The 19,485-nt window shown below is 46.0% G+C and overlaps 1 protein-coding gene across 1 annotated transcript; it reads left to right on the top strand.

Moving 5' to 3' along the window:
* The first annotated feature begins 4,031 nt into the window (after positions 1–4,031).
* Positions 4,032–10,366, top strand: LOC139412474 (ubiquitin carboxyl-terminal hydrolase 50-like). The gene is made up of 7 exons (XM_071159263.1): positions 4,032–4,051; positions 5,014–5,259; positions 5,535–5,736; positions 7,748–7,975; positions 8,508–8,650; positions 9,692–9,824; positions 10,178–10,366. The coding sequence occupies exons 1-7, from the start codon at positions 4,032–4,034 to the stop codon at positions 10,364–10,366; spliced, it is 1,161 nt and encodes a 386-aa protein (XP_071015364.1).
* Positions 10,367–19,485: the final 9,119 nt, after the last annotated feature.

Here is a 19,485-nt window from a genome sequence, read left to right as displayed (position 1 = left end):
TACTATTCTACGTTATCTTAGTCACTTAATAATGTCTACATATCTGGCATTACTCATCTCATATGTATATACTGTATTCTATACTATTCTACTGTATCTTTGTCCATTCCGCTCTGACATCGCTCGTCCATATGTATATAGTTGTAATTAATTCCTACTTAGATTTGTTTGTATTGGGGATATGTTGTGTAATTTGTCTGATATTACTTGTTAGATATTTCTGCGCTGTCGGAACTAGAAGCACAAGCATTTCGCTACACCCGCAATAAAATCTGCTAATCACAAACACGTGACAAATAACATTTGATTATTGGTTGATTTGATATCAAAAGCCTAGCCTGGGCCCTAGCCTGGGTTCTAGCCTGGGCCCTAGCCTGGGCCCTAGCCTGGGTTCTAGCCTGGGCCCTAGCCTGGGTTCTAGCCTGGGCCCTAGCCTGGGCCCTAGCCTGGGTTCTAGTCTGGGTTCTAGCCTGGGTTCTAGTCTGGGTTCTAGTCTGGGTTCCAGCCTGGGTTCTAGCCTGGGTTCTAGTCTGGGTTGTAGGCTGGGTTCTAGCCTGGGCCCTAGCCTGGGCCCTAGCCTGGGTTATAGCCTGGGCCCTAGCCTGGGCCCTAGCCTGGGCCCTAGCCTGGGTTCTAGTCTGGGTTCTAGCCTGGGTTCTAGCCTGGGTTCTAGTCTGGGTTCTAGTCTGGGTTCTAGCCTGGGCCCTAGCCTGGGCCCTAGCCTGGGTTCTAGCCTGGGTTCTAGCCTGGGCCCTAGCCTGGGTTCTAGCCTGGGCCCTAGCCTGGGTTCTAGTCTGGGTTCTAGTCTGGGTTCTAGCCTGGGTTCTAGTCTGGGTTCTAGCCTGGGTTCTAGTCTGGGTTCTAGTCTGGGTTCCAGCCTGGGTTCTAGCCTGGGTTCTAGTCTGGGTTCCAGCCTGGGTTCCAGCCAGGGTTCTAGTCTGGGTTGTAGTCTGGGCCCTAGCCTGGGTTCTAGCCTGGGCCCTAGCCTGGGTTCTAGCCTGGGCCCTAGCCTGGGTTCTAGTCTGGGTTCTAGTCTGGGATCCAGCCTGGGCCCTAGCCTGGGTTCTAGTCTGGGTTCTAGTCTGGGCCCTAGCTTGGGTTCTAGTCTGGGTTCTAGTCTGGGTTCTAGTCTGGGCCCTAGCCTGGGCCCTAGCTTGGGTTCTAGTCTGGGTTCTAGTCTGGGTTCCCGTCTGGGTTCTAGCGTGAGTTCTAGTCTGGGTTCTAGTCTGGGTTCCCACCTGGGTTCTAGCGTGAGTTCTAGTCTGGGTTCTAGCGTGAGTTCCAGTCTGGATTCTAGCCTGGGTTCTAGCGTGAGTTCCAGTCTGGGTTCTAGCGTGGGTTCTAGTCTGGGTTCTAGCCTGGGTTCTAGCGTGGGTTCTAGCCTGTGTGCCAGACTGATCCTCCATCTAAAAAACATTACGTTGCTTGTTTGGCAAAACAGGGAAAAAGTGAATGTCTCTGTAGCAGAAACAGACCAGCACTGCGGATAATCAATAGCCTGAGGGTTAGAGAGAGAGAGAGAGAGGAAGCACACATTGTATCTGTAGCCTCTACTTAGGAGCTGAGTGAGGCTAACAGCTTTGTTCTCTACACATGAACATATTCTACTCTGCCTGGTGTGGATAACTGGTCATGGGTCTGTGTGCCAAATGTCTCCCTGTGCCCTAAATAGTGCCCTTTGGGCCTTGGTAGTGCAGTACAAAGACAATAGGTTGCCATTTGGGACCATGAAACTGCATTGGGTTTATGTAACAGAGCAGAGCTGGCTGTGCTGGAGGCTTGTGGGTAATTGCTACGTCCCTGGCTGCCGTGCCAGAGAGAACACTGTGTGGGTGATTGTTGTCACGACGACTTGCCTGCTGTTGCTGGATATAAAATAGCCATGGTGCTCCTCCCTCCCCATGAGGAGGGAGGAGCACCAGATATTGTTAGCCTGTTTCTCTCTGCCTCTCCTTTTGAGTGATGTCATTATTTGCTGTCCTTTCATCTGTTATGTCAGCAATGTTGCCACAGCAGGTAGTAGGAAGACAGACAATTAGATTCAACAGCAATCAATTAATAGTTGATTTATCTAATTGATCAGAAAACCCATCAAATACCAGAAAATAACAACGTTGGTTTTGAGATAGAGATTATATTACTATGATGTCATATACAGTATAGAACCTGGACAAACCAACAGAGGCCTTAGATTACTGTGATGTCATATATAGAACCTGGACAAACCAACAGAGGCCTTAGATTACTATGATGTCATATATAGAACCTGGACAAACCAACAGAGGCCTTAGATTACTGTGATGTCATATATAGAACCTGGACAAACCAACAGAGGCCTTAGATTACTATGATGTCATATATAGAACCTGGACAAACCAACAGAGGCCTTGGAGGCCTTAGATTACTATGCTGTCATATATAGAACCTGGACAAACCAACAGAGGCCTTAGATTACTATGATGTCATATATAGAACCTGGACAAACCAACAGAGGCCTTAGATTACTATGATGTCATATATAGAACCTGGACAAACCAACAGAGGCCTTAGATTACTGTGATGTCATATATAGAACCTGGACAAACCAACAGAGGCCTTAGATTACTATGATGTCATATATAGAACCTGGACAAACCAACAGAGGCCTTAGATTACTGTGATGTCATATATAGAACCTGGACAAACCAACAGAGGCCTTAGATTACTATGATGTCATATATAGAACCTGGACAAACCAACAGAGGCCTTAGATTACTATGATGTCATATATAGAACCTGGACAAACCAACAGAGGCCTTAGATTACTATGATGTCATATATAGAACCTGGACAAACCAACAGAGGCCTTAGATTACTATGATGTCATATATAGAACCTGGACAAACCAACAGAGGCCTTAGATTACTATGATGTCATATATAGAACCTGGACAAACCAACAGAGGCCTTAGATTACTATGATGTCATATACAGTATAGAACCTGGACAAACCAACAGAGGCCTTAGATTACTATGATGTCATATATAGAACCTGGACAAACCAACAGAGGCCTTGGAGGCCTTAGATTACTATGATGTCATATATAGAACCTGGACAAACCAACAGAGGCCTTGGAGGCCTTAGATTACTATGATGTCATATATAGAACCTGGACAAACCAACAGAGGCCTTGGAGGCCTTAGATTGCTATGATGTCATATATAGAACCTGGACAAACCAACAGAGGCCTTGGAGGCCTTAGATTACTATGATGTCATATATAGAACCTGGACAAACCAACAGAGGCCTTGGAGGCCTTAGATTACTATGATGTCATATATAGAACCTGGACAAACCAACAGAGGCCTTGGAGGCCTTAGATTACTATGATGTCATATATAGAACTTGGACAAACCAACAGAGGCCTTAGATTACTATGATGTCATATATAGAACCTGGACAAACCAACAGAGGCCTTGGAGGCCTTAGATTACTATGATGTCATATATAGAACCTGGACAAACCAACAGAGGCCTTGGAGGCCTTAGATTACTATGCTGTCATATATAGAACCTGGACAAACCAACAGAGGTCTTAGATTACTATGATGTCATATATAGAACCTGGACAAACCAACAGAGGCCTTAGATTACTGTGATGTCATATATAGAACCTGGACAAACCAACAGAGGCCTTGGAGGCCTTAGATTACTATGATGTCATATATAGAACCTGGACAAACCAACAGAGGCCTTGGAGGCCTTAGATTGCTATGATGTCATATATAGAACCTGGACAAACCAACAGAGGCCTTGGAGGCCTTAGATTGCTATGATGTCATATATAGAACCTGGACAAACCAACAGAGGCCTTGGAGGCCTTAGATTGCTATGATGTCATATATAGAACCCGGACAAACCAACAGAAGCCTTAGATTACTATGATGTCATATATAGAACCTGGACAAACCAACAGAGGCCTTAGATTACTATGATGTCACAAAGGTCATTCGTGTATCAGAGGGAAGTCTTCTCAACAAGCCATGAAGCTACATGGATGATTCAAATGGGAGGTGAGTTGACTTCAGGTCAGAACTGACTTAATAAACTGTTTAAAACTAAATAGCTTTGACTATCCAGACAGACAAGGTGTTAGCCTATTCACCTTCTCATCAAAATGCCTGGGAATAAGAAGTGTGTTTCTGTTAGTGTTTCCAGTACACAGCAGTTTGAAGATGTACAGCGGGATCATGATAAAACATGACTGAGACACAAGAGACCATGCTTGATGTCAGTGTTGATGGTGTGTTGACACACACACACACACACACACACAGCACAGACACACACACACACACACACACACACACACACACACACACACACACACACACACACACACACGAGTATCTATCTGAATTGAGAGTAGTTCAGAACAATGTCTCAGACTCCCAGCAGTGGGAGAAAGAGGCACAGTTAAGTCAGTTGAGATGAGTCCCAGGTCCTTGTTTGTTTGTTTCTCTCTTTCTCTCTGTCTGTCTGTCTGTCTGTCTGTCTGTCTGTCTGGGGGTTAGTCTGTCTGTGTGTCTGAGGATGAGTCTGAGTCATGCATGTGTGAGTCTGTGTGAGTGGACAGTGTTGACTGCACCATGGTTAGACAATTCCTCAAGCCTAAGATTTAGACCCAAATGGCAACCTATTCCTTATTTAGTGCACTAATTATGATCAGAGATCACTGGTAAAAAAAGTAGTGTACTAAATAGGGAATAAGGTGCTATTTGGGACTTAGACTAAGAGAATGAAGAAACCATTGTCCAAGACCATCCATTTTCGCCTCAGCCTGTCTGGTTCTGCTGTCTCTGGCATGACGACACCTTAAGGAGCACAACCAGACAGACAGGTATCTACTCAAATCTCCCAAAACTGAACGTGAAAAGAGGCAAAAGACTGGCATTTAAAGGAGCACCTTGACACCTGCCTGCTACAGCACTGACCTTTCACCTCTTTCTGTCTGTCTCTTCTCATTGGTCACCAGTGCAGCCAATCCCAGCGGTGTTCAGGGTCAGGTGATGCCCATGGAGGAGTTGGGGTGTAGCTCAGGATGGGGGGTGAGGGTGAAGGGGGAGCAGGGGAAGAGAGAGGACAGGCGGCTGGCGGGGGTGTGTGGTCTGGCTAACAGTGGTAACTCCTGCTACATGAACGCTGTGCTGCAGTGTCTCTTCTCCACTGTGCCGTTGGTGGAACACCTTCTCAGCTCACACAAACGCTCCCAGCTGGCCAAGTAAGACCCTGTCTGTCTGTCTGTCTGCCTGTCTGTCTGCCTGTCTGTATTAGATTTTGTACAGTACTTTTTAACCAGATACTCCAAGCACTTTACATTATTTGGGGGGAAACTTAAATCCTCCAATGCCTCTCCTCCTTCCTTTCCTCCTCCCTCCCATGCCACTCTTCTCCCTCCTCCTCTCCCTCTCCTTCCTCCTCCTTCTTCTCCTCTTCCCCCTCCTCCTCCTCCTCCCCCTCCTCCTCCTCCTCCTCCTCCTCCCCCTTCTCCTCCAGGCGTAACAGTCCTGTAGCGGGGGTGTTTGTGCACCTCCTCCAGGAGGTGTGGCAGGGTCAGGGGGGTACCAGCTTCACCTCCCCAGGGGAGATGAGAGCCTTGGTCTCCTCCCTGCACCCCCAGTTCAACAACCAATCACAGCAGGACGCCCAGGAGCTACTCCTCCTCCTGCTCAACGCCCTGCATGATGACCTCAAGAATGTACACACACACACACATACACACACACACACACACACACACACACACACACACACACACACACACACACACACAATCCTGCCACCACACGACTCCTTCCACACGACTCTTTACACACGACTCCTTCCACACGACTCCTTCCACACGACTCCTTCCACATGACTCTTTCCACACGACTCCTTCCACACGACTCCGTCCACACGACTCCTTCCACACGACTCCGTCCAAACGACTCCTTCCACATGGTCAAAGGCTCTGCATCATTGTCTTTCTTGATTCCCTCGCTCCTCAAAACCCATTGGATAGTGGATAAGTGTCAGGGGATAAGTGTCTAGGGGATAAGTGTCTAGGGGATAAGTGTCTAGGTGGGGCTAGGGGATAAGTGTCTAGGTGGGGCTAGGGGATAAGTGTCTAGGGGATAGGGGATACGTGTCTAGGGGATAGGGGATAAGTGTCAGGGGATAAGTGTCTAGGGAATGAGTGTCTAGGGGATAGGTGTCTAGGGGATAAGTGTCTAGGCGGGGATGGTGGATAAGTGTCTAGGGGATAAGTGTCTAGGCGGGGATGGTGGATAAGTGTCTAGGGGATAAGTGTCTAGGCGGGGATGGTGGATAAGTGTCTAGGGGATAAGTGTCTAGGCGGGGATGGTGGATAAGTGTCTAGGGGATAGGGGAGAAGTGTCTAGGAGATAGGGGATAAGTGCCTAGGGGATGAGGGCTAGGGGCTGATTTGGTATTCAGACAGTGTGTTTCTCCTTTGTGTGTGTGTGTGTGTATACAGTACCAGTAAAAAGTTTGGACACACCTACTAATTCAAGGGTTTTTCTTTATTTTGACTATTTTCTACATTGTAGAATAATAGTGAAGACATCACAACTATGAAATAACACATATGGAATCATGTAGTAACCAAAAAAGTGTTAATATTTTATATTTGAGATTCTTCAAAGTAGCCACCCTTTGCCTTGATGACAGTTTTGCACACTCTTGGCATTCTTTCAACCAGCTTCACCTAGAATGCTTTTCCAACAGTCTTGAAGGAGTTCCCACATATGCTGAGCACTTGTTGTCTGCTTTTCTTTCACTCTGTGGTCCAACTCATCCCAATCCATCTCAATTGGGTTGAGGTTGGGGGATTGTGGAAGCCAGGTCATCTGATGCAGCACTCCATCACTATCCTTCTTGGTCAAATAGCCCTTACACATCCTGGAGGTCCTGTTGAAAAACAAATGATCCCACTAAGTCTCACTAAGCACAAACCAGATGGGATGGCATATCGCTGCAGAATCTTGTGGTAGCCATGACATCCTGTAACTCATATAGCCTCTCCCAGTCCTCCTTGTGTGAGTTTCCCTGGCAACAACATTTTAATAAATCTAACCTCCCTCTGGTAACAACATTTTAATAAATCTAACCTCCCCCTGACAGCAGGAACCATCTTATCAGTAAATAAAAACTCAGAAGTGGGTTTGACCGAAACTTGACCAGTCCTCACGAGAGCCAGTTTAATCATAGCGCTTGATGGTTTTTGCGATTGCACTTGAGGAAACTTTCAAAGTTCTTGAAATGTTGACTGACCTTCATGTCTCAAATTAATTGCTGGACTGTCGTTTCTCTTTGCTTACTGTTCTTGCCTTAATGTGGACTTGGGTCTTTTACCAAATAGGGCAATCTTCTGTATACCACCCCTACATTGTCACAACACAACTGATTGGCTCAAATGCATTAAGGAGGAAAGAATGTCCACAAATTAACTTTTAACAAGACACACCTGTTAGTTGAAATGCATTCCAGGAGACTACCTTATGAAGCTGGTTGAGAGAATGCCAAGAGTGTTTAAAGCTGTCATCAAGGCAAAAGGTGGCTACTTTGTAGAATCTCAAATATAAAATACATTTTGATTTGTTTAACACTTTTTTGGTTACTCCATGATTTCCATATGTGTTATTTCATAGTTTTGATGTCTTCACTATTATTCTACAATGTGTGTGTGTATGATTCCCTTGCTCCAGAAGGGGGAGAGACGTCAGGCACGTTCTTCCCAGCGGTTGTGTCTGGGCAGGAAGTCGCTCAGCTCGGCGCCAGCGCCGGGGGATTCTACGGTGGTGACACGTCTCTTCGAGGGACAACTCAGCTACCAGATGCTGTGTCTGCGCTGCGACGGACACTCCCACAGCAACCAAGTCTTCACCATCTTGTCTCTGCCTATACCACTGGACTCATACAGGTGTTCCCTACAGGTACAACCAACCACAATCAGACTAAACACATACAAACATACAGACTAATCACTAACCACAATCAGACTAACACATACAGACTAACCACAATCAGACTAACCACAATCAGACTAACCACATACAGACTAACCACATACATACTAACACATACAGACTAACCACAATCAGACTAACACATACAGACTAACCACATACAGACTAAACACATACAGACTAACCACATACAGACTAACCACATACAGACTAATCACATACAGACGAATCACAATCAGACTAACCACATGCAGACTAATCACATATAGACTAAACACATACAGACTAATCACATACAGACTAATCACATACAGACTAACACATACAGACTAATCACATACAGACTAACCACATACAGACTAACCACAATCAGACTAACCACAATCAGACTAACACAAACAGACTAACACAAACAGACTAACCACATACAGACTTAATAAATACAAACATACAGACTAAACACATAAACAACCACACGTCTCTCTTCTCCCTCCTGTAGGACTGCCTGTCACTGTTCTTCCAGCAGAGTACGTTGACGTGTGGAGATCAGAAGTTGTGTCCAGAGTGTGGAGTGAAGAGAGACACAGCTGTCCTCACCAGCATGGCCAAACCACCTGAGATACTGGTGCTGCACCTCAAACGGTGGGGGAGGCTGCCAACCCATCTCTCCCCACTAGATGACCACTGTTGGTGCACAGACTTTACACAGACAAACATATTAGTGCTAATGGAAAGGACGTCACGCTGCCAACCCCTCTGAATGAGAGAGGTGCGGGGGGCTGCCATAATTGACATCCACGGCGCCCGGGGAACAGCGGGTTAACTGCCTTGTTCAGGGGCAGAAAGACAGAATTTTACCTTGTCAGCTCGGGGATTTGATCCAGCAACCTTTCGGTTACTGGCCCAACTCTCTAACCACTAGGCTACCTGCTGCTCCTATAGTACAGCTTCCTCCTTATTTGGCTCATACCGAGGCTCCAACCCATGCGTTTTTCCTTTGCTATCAGCACACGTGACCTTCTGGAGCGTCTAACCATTCTGCGCCATGTGAAAAGCTTTCTTATCGCTGGTGCAAGTGGGGACACTTCAGTCTGAGGAGCAGGTTTCACACATCCTCATGTTTTAATCACATGAACATGTAACCCCTAACTAGAGGTCCCTGTAACCCCTAACTAGAGGTCCCTGTAACCCCTAACTAGAGGTCCATGTAACCCCTAACTAGAGGTCCCTGTAACCCCTAACTAGAGGTCCATGTAACCCCTAACGAGGTCCATGTAACCCCTAACTAGAGGTCCCTGTAACCCCTAACTAGAGGTCAATGTAACCCCTAACTAGAGGTCCCTGTAACCCCTAACTAGAGGTCAATGTAACCCCTAACTAGAGGTCAATGTAACCCCTAACTAGAGGTCCCTGTAACCCCCGACTAGAGGTCAATGTAACCCCTAACTAGAGGTCAATGTAACCCCTAACTAGAGGTCCCTGTAACCCCTAACTAGAGGTCAATGTAACCCCTAACTAGAGGTCAATGTAACCCCTAACTAGAGGTCAATGTAACCCCCGACTAGAGGTCAATGGCAGTAATAATGTAACACCTCATTATAAATCAGCTTTACCTCTGCTGCAGCTGCTGTCATGCATCTCAATGAGACAAATAATAATAACAGAACCTGTGTGACATTACAGTTTTGGTTGCCATGGGAGTGAGAAGAGGAAGTTAAGGACCAATGTGTTGTTCTCATTGGACAGTTTAGACCTAACCCCCTTCCTGTCCAGACCCTCAGCCAATCACACCAGCTACTCTCTCTACGCAGTGGTGGTGAGTTTCTGTACACACACACACACACACACACACACACACACACACACACACCACTGAGGGGAGGACAGCTCATTATAATGGCTGTAACGGAGCAGATGGAACGGCTTCAGACTCATGGAAACGTGTATTTGATACCATTCCACCAATTTCACTCCAGCCATTACCACGAGGCTGTCCTCCCCAATTACGGAGCCACCAGCCTCCTGTGATACACTCACCCTATACAGAAAGACACGCATGCACCTACACCCACACATGGGAACGCATATACATGATGCTCCTGTCTGGAAAAACACACAGCCAACCATGAACACATGACTCCACCGGTGTGTGTCTTCACCCCCGTCCAGAACCACACAGGAGACCTAGACATGGGTCACTACACGGCCCTGTGCCACAGTACCCTGTCCAGCAGCTGGCACCACTTCGACGACACGGCCGTGAGTGAGGTAGTGGACTTCTTGGTGCAGTCTCCTAACGCCTACATCCTGCTGTACAGCCGTCAACCCTTCCACAGGCCCAACATACCCCGGATCTGAACCACCACAGACCCACCACAGACCCACCATACCCCAGATCTGACCCACCACAGACCCACCATACCCCGGATCTGACCCACCACAGACCCAACATACCACGGAACTGACCCAACAAACCCCGGGACAGACCCAACATACCCCAGATCTGACCCACCACAGACCCAACATACCCCGGATCAGACCTACCACAGACCCAACATACCCCAGATCAGACCCACCATACCCCGGATCAGACCCACCACAGACCCAACATACCCCAGATCAGACCCACCATACCCCAGATCAAACCCACCACAGACCCAACATACCCCAGATCAGACCCACCATACCCCAGATCAGACCCACCACAGACCCACCATACCCCAAATCAGACCCACCATACCCCGGATCAGACCCACCATACCCCAGATCTGACCCACCACAGACCCAACATACCCCGGATCTGACCCACCACAGACCCAACATACCACAGATCAGACCCACCACAGACCCACCATACCCCAAATCAGACCCACCATACCCCAGATCTGACCCACCACAGACCCAACATACCCCGGATCTCACCCACCACAGACCCACCATACCCTGGATCTGACCCACCACAGACCCAACAAACCCCAGATCTGACCCACCACAAACCCACCATACCCCGGATCTGACCCACCACAGACCCAACATACCCCAGATCTGACCCACCACGGACCCAACATACCCCAGATCTGACCCACCATACCCCGGATCAGACCCACCACAGACCCAACATACCCAAGATCAGACCCACCATACCCCAGATCAGACCCACCATACCCCAGATCAGACCCACCATACCCCGGATCAGACCCACCACAGACCCAACATACCCCGGATCTGACCCACCACAGACCAGACCCACCACAGACGCACCATACCCCAAATCAGACCCAGCATACCCCGGATCTGACCCACCACAGACCCAACATACCCCGGATCAGACACACCACAGACCCAACGCTCCTCCGGATCAGACCCACCACAGACCCCCCATACCCCAGATCTGACCCACCACAGACCAAAAACATACCCAGTCCCAGGATCCAACTAGGACCCGTGCTCTCCTAGCCACTACTCATTCCACAACTTACCACGGCTCTAGGCCCAGAATATCCTCCAACTGGGACCCACCACAGGCCCAACTTACCACGGCTCTAGGCCCAGAATATCCTCTAACTGGGACCCACCACAGACCCAACTTACCACGGCTCTAGGCCCATCATATCCTCTAACTGGGACCCACCACAGGCCCAACTTACCACGGCTCTAGGCCCATCATATCCTCTAACTGGGACCCACCACAGGCCCAACTTACCACGGCTCTAGGCCCAGAATATCCTCCAACTGGGACCCACCACAGGCCCAACTTACCACGGCTCTAGGCTCAGAATATCCTCCAACTGGGACCCACCACAGGCCCAACTTACCCATCATGCCCTATATCTGATACATCACAGGCCAAAAACATACCGTGGCTCTGATCAAGACCCACAGCTAGCCCACAAAGTGCCAAATCAGCCCCTAGTCTAGCCCATACCCTGTTCATGTTTGCAGATCTGAGGTAATTGGATAGGTGATGGCTCCATTTTACTGTCCAACGAGCTTAGTGAAGCTTCCTCCCACCCAATTAGGTGGGCTTGGGGTGAAGGGCTTGGGGTGAAGGGCTTGGGGCTGGGTCCAGAACCTGACGACAGACCAACCTACAGAAGGAGCTGGGTGAACTATCAGAAACCCCTCTGGAGTGTACTGGACACAGAGACAAATTGGGTTCTGGGTGTTTTTAATGTAATTCTTCAATAAAACATGAATGAACTCAAGGCAACATTGAATGAAATGTGAATGAAAGCAGGTTACCATGGCTACCCAGAGACACCAAATGGAACTGTTCAGACGATGTAACGTTCACAGAACGTCCCGATAGAAATGTATCACGTAGAACAGAAGTGATCGTCTTTCAGACAGGATAGGGAATCGTGCCAGATCTATTCATTCTATTTCTACATGCAACAGTCACAGAGCGTTTCCCATCCCTGAATCCACCCCAGGTAAACTACTACTAGGAAGATTGTACCGTGATCCTCTGTAGTTCAGTTGATAAGAGCATGGTGCTTGCAACAGCCAGGACAGTGGGTTCAAATCCCGGGATGACCCGTACTTAAAAATGTGTATGCACGCATGACTGTTAGTCACTCAGGATAAAAGTGTCTGCTTAATGGCAAACGTATATTACTGGGATCCAGACGGCACCAATATAATAGATCCAGTGCCATCTAGTGGCAGAGAGGTATAATGACATGCAGCACCAGGCTGTCTGCATTATTTGGAAGATTTTAATAAATAGCTACATTTTTTTAATGTTTGAGGTTAATACAAGTGTTATTAGAAACTTCATAGAAATGAAGGAAAATGAGAAAATCTATCAACATACAACACAAGAAAATAAGAAATACATTAGAATGATTTCATGGCAGGAAATGCTTTTCAGAGAGACATTTTAAGTGATTTCTATTTTTGTTATGTTTAAGATGTCTATTAATCTCCCCCTAGAGGGCTACTGGGCCAGTATTCATTAAGTGTCTCAGAGGGCTGATCTAAGATCCGTTTTGCCTTTTGGATAATAATGAATACGATTATATGGAGAGGGGTGACCTGATCCAGGATCAGTACTCCTACTACAAGACAGGCCCTGAAGTGTGATTTGTGCTTCCTCCAGACAATCTGTGAGGACGTTGATGTTGCTCCTAACCGCTGCCCTAGGTTCAGATCTATCTACGTTTCCTTTATGGATTTGGGATAAAGTTACCTGATCCTAGATCTGTGGTAAGAATAAACTTCTACTTACCTTGAGTGATCTAGCTTCAGAATGCATCCCAAATGGCACCCTAGGGTTCCAATAGACACCCAAAGGGTTCCAGTCAAAAGTAGTGCACTATGTAGGGAATAGGGTGCCAAGGCCCTGGTCATAAGTAGTGCACTATGTAGGGAATAGAGTGCATAGGTCTCTGGTCAAAAGTAGTGCACTATGTAGGGAATAGGGTGCCAAGGCCCTGGTCATAAGTAGTGCACTATGTAGGGAATAGGGTGCCAAGGCCCTGGTCAAAAGTAGTGCACTATGTAGGGAGCCATTTGGGTTTTAACCTTAGAAATCATTTGGCTTCAATGTTCACGTGATGTTGTAACATAATCTTGGGACTGTTGTGATGTTGTAACATAATCTTGGGACTGTTGTGATGTTGTAACATAATCTTGGGACTGTTGTGATGTTGTAACATAATCTTGGGACTGTTGTGATGTTGTAACATAATCTTGGGACTGTTGTGATGTTGTAACATAATCTTGGGACTGTTGTAACATAATCTTGGGACTGTTGTAACATAATCTTGGGACTGTTGTAATATAATCTTGGGACTGTTGTGATGTTGTAACATAATCTTGGGACTGCTGTAACATAATCTTGGGACTGTTGTGATGTTGTAACATAATCTTGGGACTGTTGTGATGTTGTAACAATCTTGGGACTGTTGTGATGTAACATAATCTTGGGACTGTTGTGATGTTGTAACAATCTTGGGACTGTTATTTATTTTACCTTTATTTAACTAGGCAAGTCAGTTAAGAACAAATTCTTATTTTCAATGACGGCCTACCGGGGAACAGTGGGTTATAACTGCCTGTTCAGGGGGCAGAACAACAGATTTGATCTTGCAACCTTTCGGTTACTAGTCCTCCACTCTAACCACTAGACTACCCTGTCACCACGTTATGATGAAGCAAAATAATCTTGGGACTGTTATGTCCCCCAGCCCCCCTTCTCTACCTCCCCCAGCCAGCCCCCTTCCCTCCCTCCACATACTGAATGTTGTGCTTAAACCTAGACTCCCAGCCAGCCTCCTTCCCTCCCTCCACATACTGAATGTTGTGCTTAAACCTAGACCCCCAGCCAGCCTCCTTCCCTCCCTCCACATATTGAATGTTGTGCTTAAACCTAGACACCCAGCCAGCCCCCTTCCCTCCCTCCGACATACTAAATGTTGTGCTTAAACCTAGACCCCCAGCCAGCCCCCTTCCCTCCCTCCACATACTGAATGTTGTGCTTAAACCTAGACCCCCAGCCAGCCCCCTTCCCTCCCTCCACATACTGAATGTTGTGCTTAAACCTAGACCCCCAGCCAGCCCCCTTCCCTCCCTCCACATACTGAATGTTGTGCTTAAACCTAGACCCCCAGCCAGCCCCCTTCCCTCCCTCCACATACTGAATGTTGTGCTTAAACCTAGGCCCCCAGCCAGCCCCCTTCCCTCCCTCCACATACTGAATGTTGTGCTTAAACCTAGACTCCCAGCCAGCCCCTTTCCCTCCCTCCCACATACTGAATGTTGTGCTTAAACCTAGACCCCCAGCCAGCCCCCTTCCCTCCCTCCACATACTGAATGTTGTGCTTAAACCTAGACCCCCAGCCAGCCCCCTTCCCTCCCTCCAAATACTGAATGTTGTGCTTAAACCTAGACCCCCAGCCAGCCCCCTTCCCTCCCTCCACATACTGAATGTTGTGCTTAAACCTAGACCCCCAGCCAGCCCCCTTCCCTCCCTCCACATACTGAATGTTGTGCTTAAACCTAGACCCCCAGACAGCCCCCTTCCCTCCCTCCACATACTGAATGTTGTGCTTAAACCTAGACCCCCAGCCAGCCCCCTTCCCTCCCTCCACATACTGAATGTTGTGCTTAAACCTAGACCCCCAGACAGCCCCCTTCCCTCCCTCCCACATACTGAATGTTGTGCTTAAACCTAGACCCCCAGACAGCCCAACACATTGAGAAAAACAGTCTAACTCAGCTCGAGATGTTTTAAAAATGTCAGAAACATAGGCGTTCATACTCATACATCCCCACTTATTCCAGGACCAAGTTGAAAAAAAGGACAACAGAAGATCAACATATCACAAATAATCAGCTGCCGTTGTCAAGACAACCAGAATATGTATCTTTTTAATTTTTTACCTTTATTTAACTGATACGGCTTAACCTATACATGTATTGATTATAGATCTCCTTAACATTGGTATTGAAGGTTAAGTCATGTATTGATTATAGATCTCCTTAACATTGGTATTGAAGGTTAAGTCATGTATTGATTATAGATCTCCTTAACATTGGTATTGAAGGTAAAGTCATGTATTGATTATAGATCTCCTTAACATTGGTATTGAAGGTTAAGTCATGTATTGATTATAGATCTCCTTAACATTGGTATTGAAGGTTAAGTCATGTATTGATTATAGATCTCCTTAACATTGGTATTGAAGGTAAAGTCATGTATTGATTATAGATCTCCTAAACATTGGTATTGAAGGTAAAGTCATGTATTGATTATAGATCTCCTTAACATTGGTATTGAAGGTAAAGTCATGTATTTTAGATGAAAACACGTTTTTTAATAGCAAGGGAGTGCAGTAGACTAGTGTACACTGAAGAGGTTATTTTCCAGGGTAGTAAAATTACTAGATAGATTACATTATTGATTAGGCCTCATGATTTATGTCTCAGTATCAGGCTCAACCATTTTCAATCGGTCACAAAAGGCTACTTGTGCACCCCATTCCCTTAATAGTGCACTACCCTATGGGCCCTGGTCAAAAGTAGGGCACTATATAGGGAATAGGGTGCCATTTGCTACAAATCAAAAAGTCAAGTTGGTCGATTTGAATAAATGAATGTGTTTTATACAAACACCGCAAGTGCATTGTGCTGTTGGTTTTCATAGAATGTGTCCAGCATAAAACAAGCAAGAACTCCCTAAACAACGCAGAGAGTTCATCTGAAGACCGAACTCCCTAAACAACGCAGAGAGTTCATCTGAAGACCGAACTCCCTAAAACAACGCAGAGAGTTCATCTGAAGACCGAACTCCCTAAAACAACGCAGAGAGTTCATCTGAAGACCGAACTCCCTAAACAACGCAGAGAGTTCATCTGAAGACCGAACTCCCTAAAACAACGCAGAGAGTTCATCTGAAGACCGAACTCCCTAAACAACGCAAAGAGTTCATCTGAAGACCGGGGGGGCCAAAAAGCAGTACACTGTGAAAGGAAGTGTTTTTAACGAAACCTCTCCTCTTAGGGCACACCAAAAACATCAACACCTCACCAGGAGAAGGCCCGAGTCTCAAATGATTCCCTATTCCCTATAAAAAAAGCGCACTTCTTCTTTTTTTTTAAACCCAGGGCCCTGTCAAAAGGTGTGCTCTTTTAATAGGGGATAGGGTGCTATTTTGGGATACACACTAAGTATGTAGTTTAGAATACTCCTTTATCAAATAGTTAAGTCATCAATCATGCCAGCTGCTTCTCTCAAAAAGGAGAAAATAAAAGGATCATTGGTGAGTTTAAATAGAAGAGGAGAATCCCCCTCGGCACCATGTACAATGTGTTTAGTGTTTCATGTGTAACGTCCGTAGAAAGCTGTTAATATGACTGTATGTACAGATAAGTCACTCTACCTAACTAAACGTCCATATACAACGCATTCGGAAAGTACTCAGACCCCTTTCCTCATTCCACATGGTCACAGTACAGCCTTATTCTAAAATGTATTGAAATTAAAACAGCAATCTACACACAATACTGTTAAGGGATTTTTTTTTATCAATAATGACTAAATGATGTATACATTACAAATCAGAACTATAACTAACCAGAATACTACTATGTTACTGTATGGATGTATGAATCTTATTATAATATACTGAATATAATGTGTGTGTAATTATATTCAAGAATTAGAACAAAGACTGTCTGTTCCTTGGTAGAAACGAATGAAGTTATCGTCAGACTGGCTAGAATGCTTATCTACACACGGAGAGGAGAGACCTTGGGCTGGTAGTAGATTATCTAACAGGTGGTGGACGATGTGGGAAGGCTTGTGAACTATACTGCCATTGTTTCGGAGTGGAGGAGGGACAGTTTAAAACCTATGACGTCATTTTTTAGTTTATAACCTGTTGTAAATTGTACCATGATCAGTACTCTCGAGTATAAACGCTATTGATTGATTTTGAGACGGGCCTCTGTCCATTTTATGCAAATAAGTATCTTTCAAATTTGAGTGTTTAATTTGAATTGGTTAATAAACATATAGGAATCTAATTCCTTTAACAAATACGCTATTAGAACAAAGCATAAAACGTTTTTTAGACATTTTGGCAAATTTATTACAAAAAAAAACAAAAAACAGAAATAGTTTATTTAGGGGACCAAGAACTCGATGGTCACTGAGCTCTGGAGATCCTCTGTGGAGATGGGAGAACCTTCCAGAAGGACAACCATCTCTGTAGCACACCACCAATCAGGCCTTTATGGTAGGGTGGCCAGATGGAAGCCACTCCTCAGTAAAAGACACGACAGTCCTCTTGGAGTTTGCCAACAGACACCTAAAGACTCTCAGACCATGAGAAACAAGATTATCTGGTTTGATGAAACCACGATTGAAGTCTTTGGCCTGAATGCCAAGCGTCACGTCTGGACAAAACCTGGCACAATCCTGGTGGTGGCAGGATCATGCTGTGGGGATGTTTTTCAGCGGCAGGGACTGGGAGACTAGTCAGGATCAATGCAAACATGAACGTGGCAAAGTACAGAGAGATCCTTAATGAAAACCTGTTCCAGAGCACTCAGGACCTCAGACTGGGGGCAAAGGTTCACCTTCCAACAGGACAACGACCCTAAGTACACAGCGAAGACAACGCAGTAGTGGCATTCGGACAAGTCTCGAAATGTCCTTGAGTGGCCCAGCCAGAGCCTGGACTTGAATCTGATTGAACATCTCTGGAGAGACCTGAAAATAGCTGTGCAGCAACGCTCCCCACCCAACCTGACAGAACCTGAGAGGAGAAGAATGGGAGAAACTCCCCAAATACAGGTGTGCCAAGCTTGTAGCGTCATACCCAAGAAGACTCGAGGCTGTAATCGCTGCCAAAGGTGCTTCAACTAATTACTGAGTAAAGGGTCTGAAAACTTATGTAAATACTTATTTATTTTGAATAAATTAGCAAACATTCATAAAAACCTGTTTTTGCTTTGTCATTATGGGGTATTGTGATGTCATTATGGGGTATTGTGTGTAGATTAATGAGGAGAAAAAACAACTCAATACATTTGCTGTAACGTAATAAAATGTGGAAAAAGTCAAGGGGTCTGAAAACTTTCCGAAGGCCGTGTACGTCACACTAAACGTCCCTAAACGTCACACTAAACGTCACACTAGACGTCCCTAAACGTCTTCCTAACTAAACGTCCCTATACGTCAGTCTTCCTAACTAAACGTCCCTGTACGTCACACTAAACGTCCCTATACGTCAGTCTCCCTAACTAAACGTCCCTGTACGTCCCACTAAACGTCCCTATACGTCAGTCTTCCTAACTAAACGCCAGTCTTCCTAACTAAACGTCCCTATACGTCAGTCTTCCTAACTAAACGTCCCTATACGTCAGTCTCCCTAACTAAACGTCCCTATAAGTCAGTCTTCCTAACTAAACGTCCCTATACGTCAGTCTCCCTAACTAAACGTCCCTATACGTCAGTCTCCCTAACTAAACGTCAATCTCCTTAACTAAACGTCAGCCTTCCTAACTAAACGTCAGTCTCCCTAACTAAACGTCCCTATAAGTCAGTCTTCCTAACTAAACGTCCCTATACGTCAGTCTCCCTAACTAAACGTCCCTATACGTCAGTCTCCCTAACTAAACGTCAATCTCCTTAACTAAACGTCAGCCTTCCTAACTAAACGTCAGTCTCCCTAACTAAACGTCCCTATACGTCAGTCTCCTAACTAAACGTCCCTGTACTCTTCACTAGAAGATTCACAGTACATGGAAGCTTAAATAAGGTCTGTGTATAAGGTCTGTGTATAAGGTCTGTGTATAAGGTCTGTGTATACTAACAAAAGTCTGTCCACGCCACACAGACTCAACTGAAACCCAGAACTAGCAGAATGACAACGTTGCTGTGTTAAGAACAGGGTTTTAAGCTGAGGTGATTAGAACAGGGAACCCTCTCCCTGCTCTCTGGTTTAATATGAATAGACGTTGTGTGTT

The sequence above is a fragment of the Oncorhynchus clarkii genome, chromosome 6 (assembly GCF_045791955.1).
Source record: "Oncorhynchus clarkii lewisi isolate Uvic-CL-2024 chromosome 6, UVic_Ocla_1.0, whole genome shotgun sequence".
In the NCBI taxonomy this organism is placed as follows: Eukaryota; Metazoa; Chordata; class Actinopteri; order Salmoniformes; family Salmonidae; genus Oncorhynchus; species Oncorhynchus clarkii.
The sequence above is the reverse complement of the archived record's forward strand: the minus strand, read 5'-3'. Positions and strand labels throughout refer to the sequence as shown.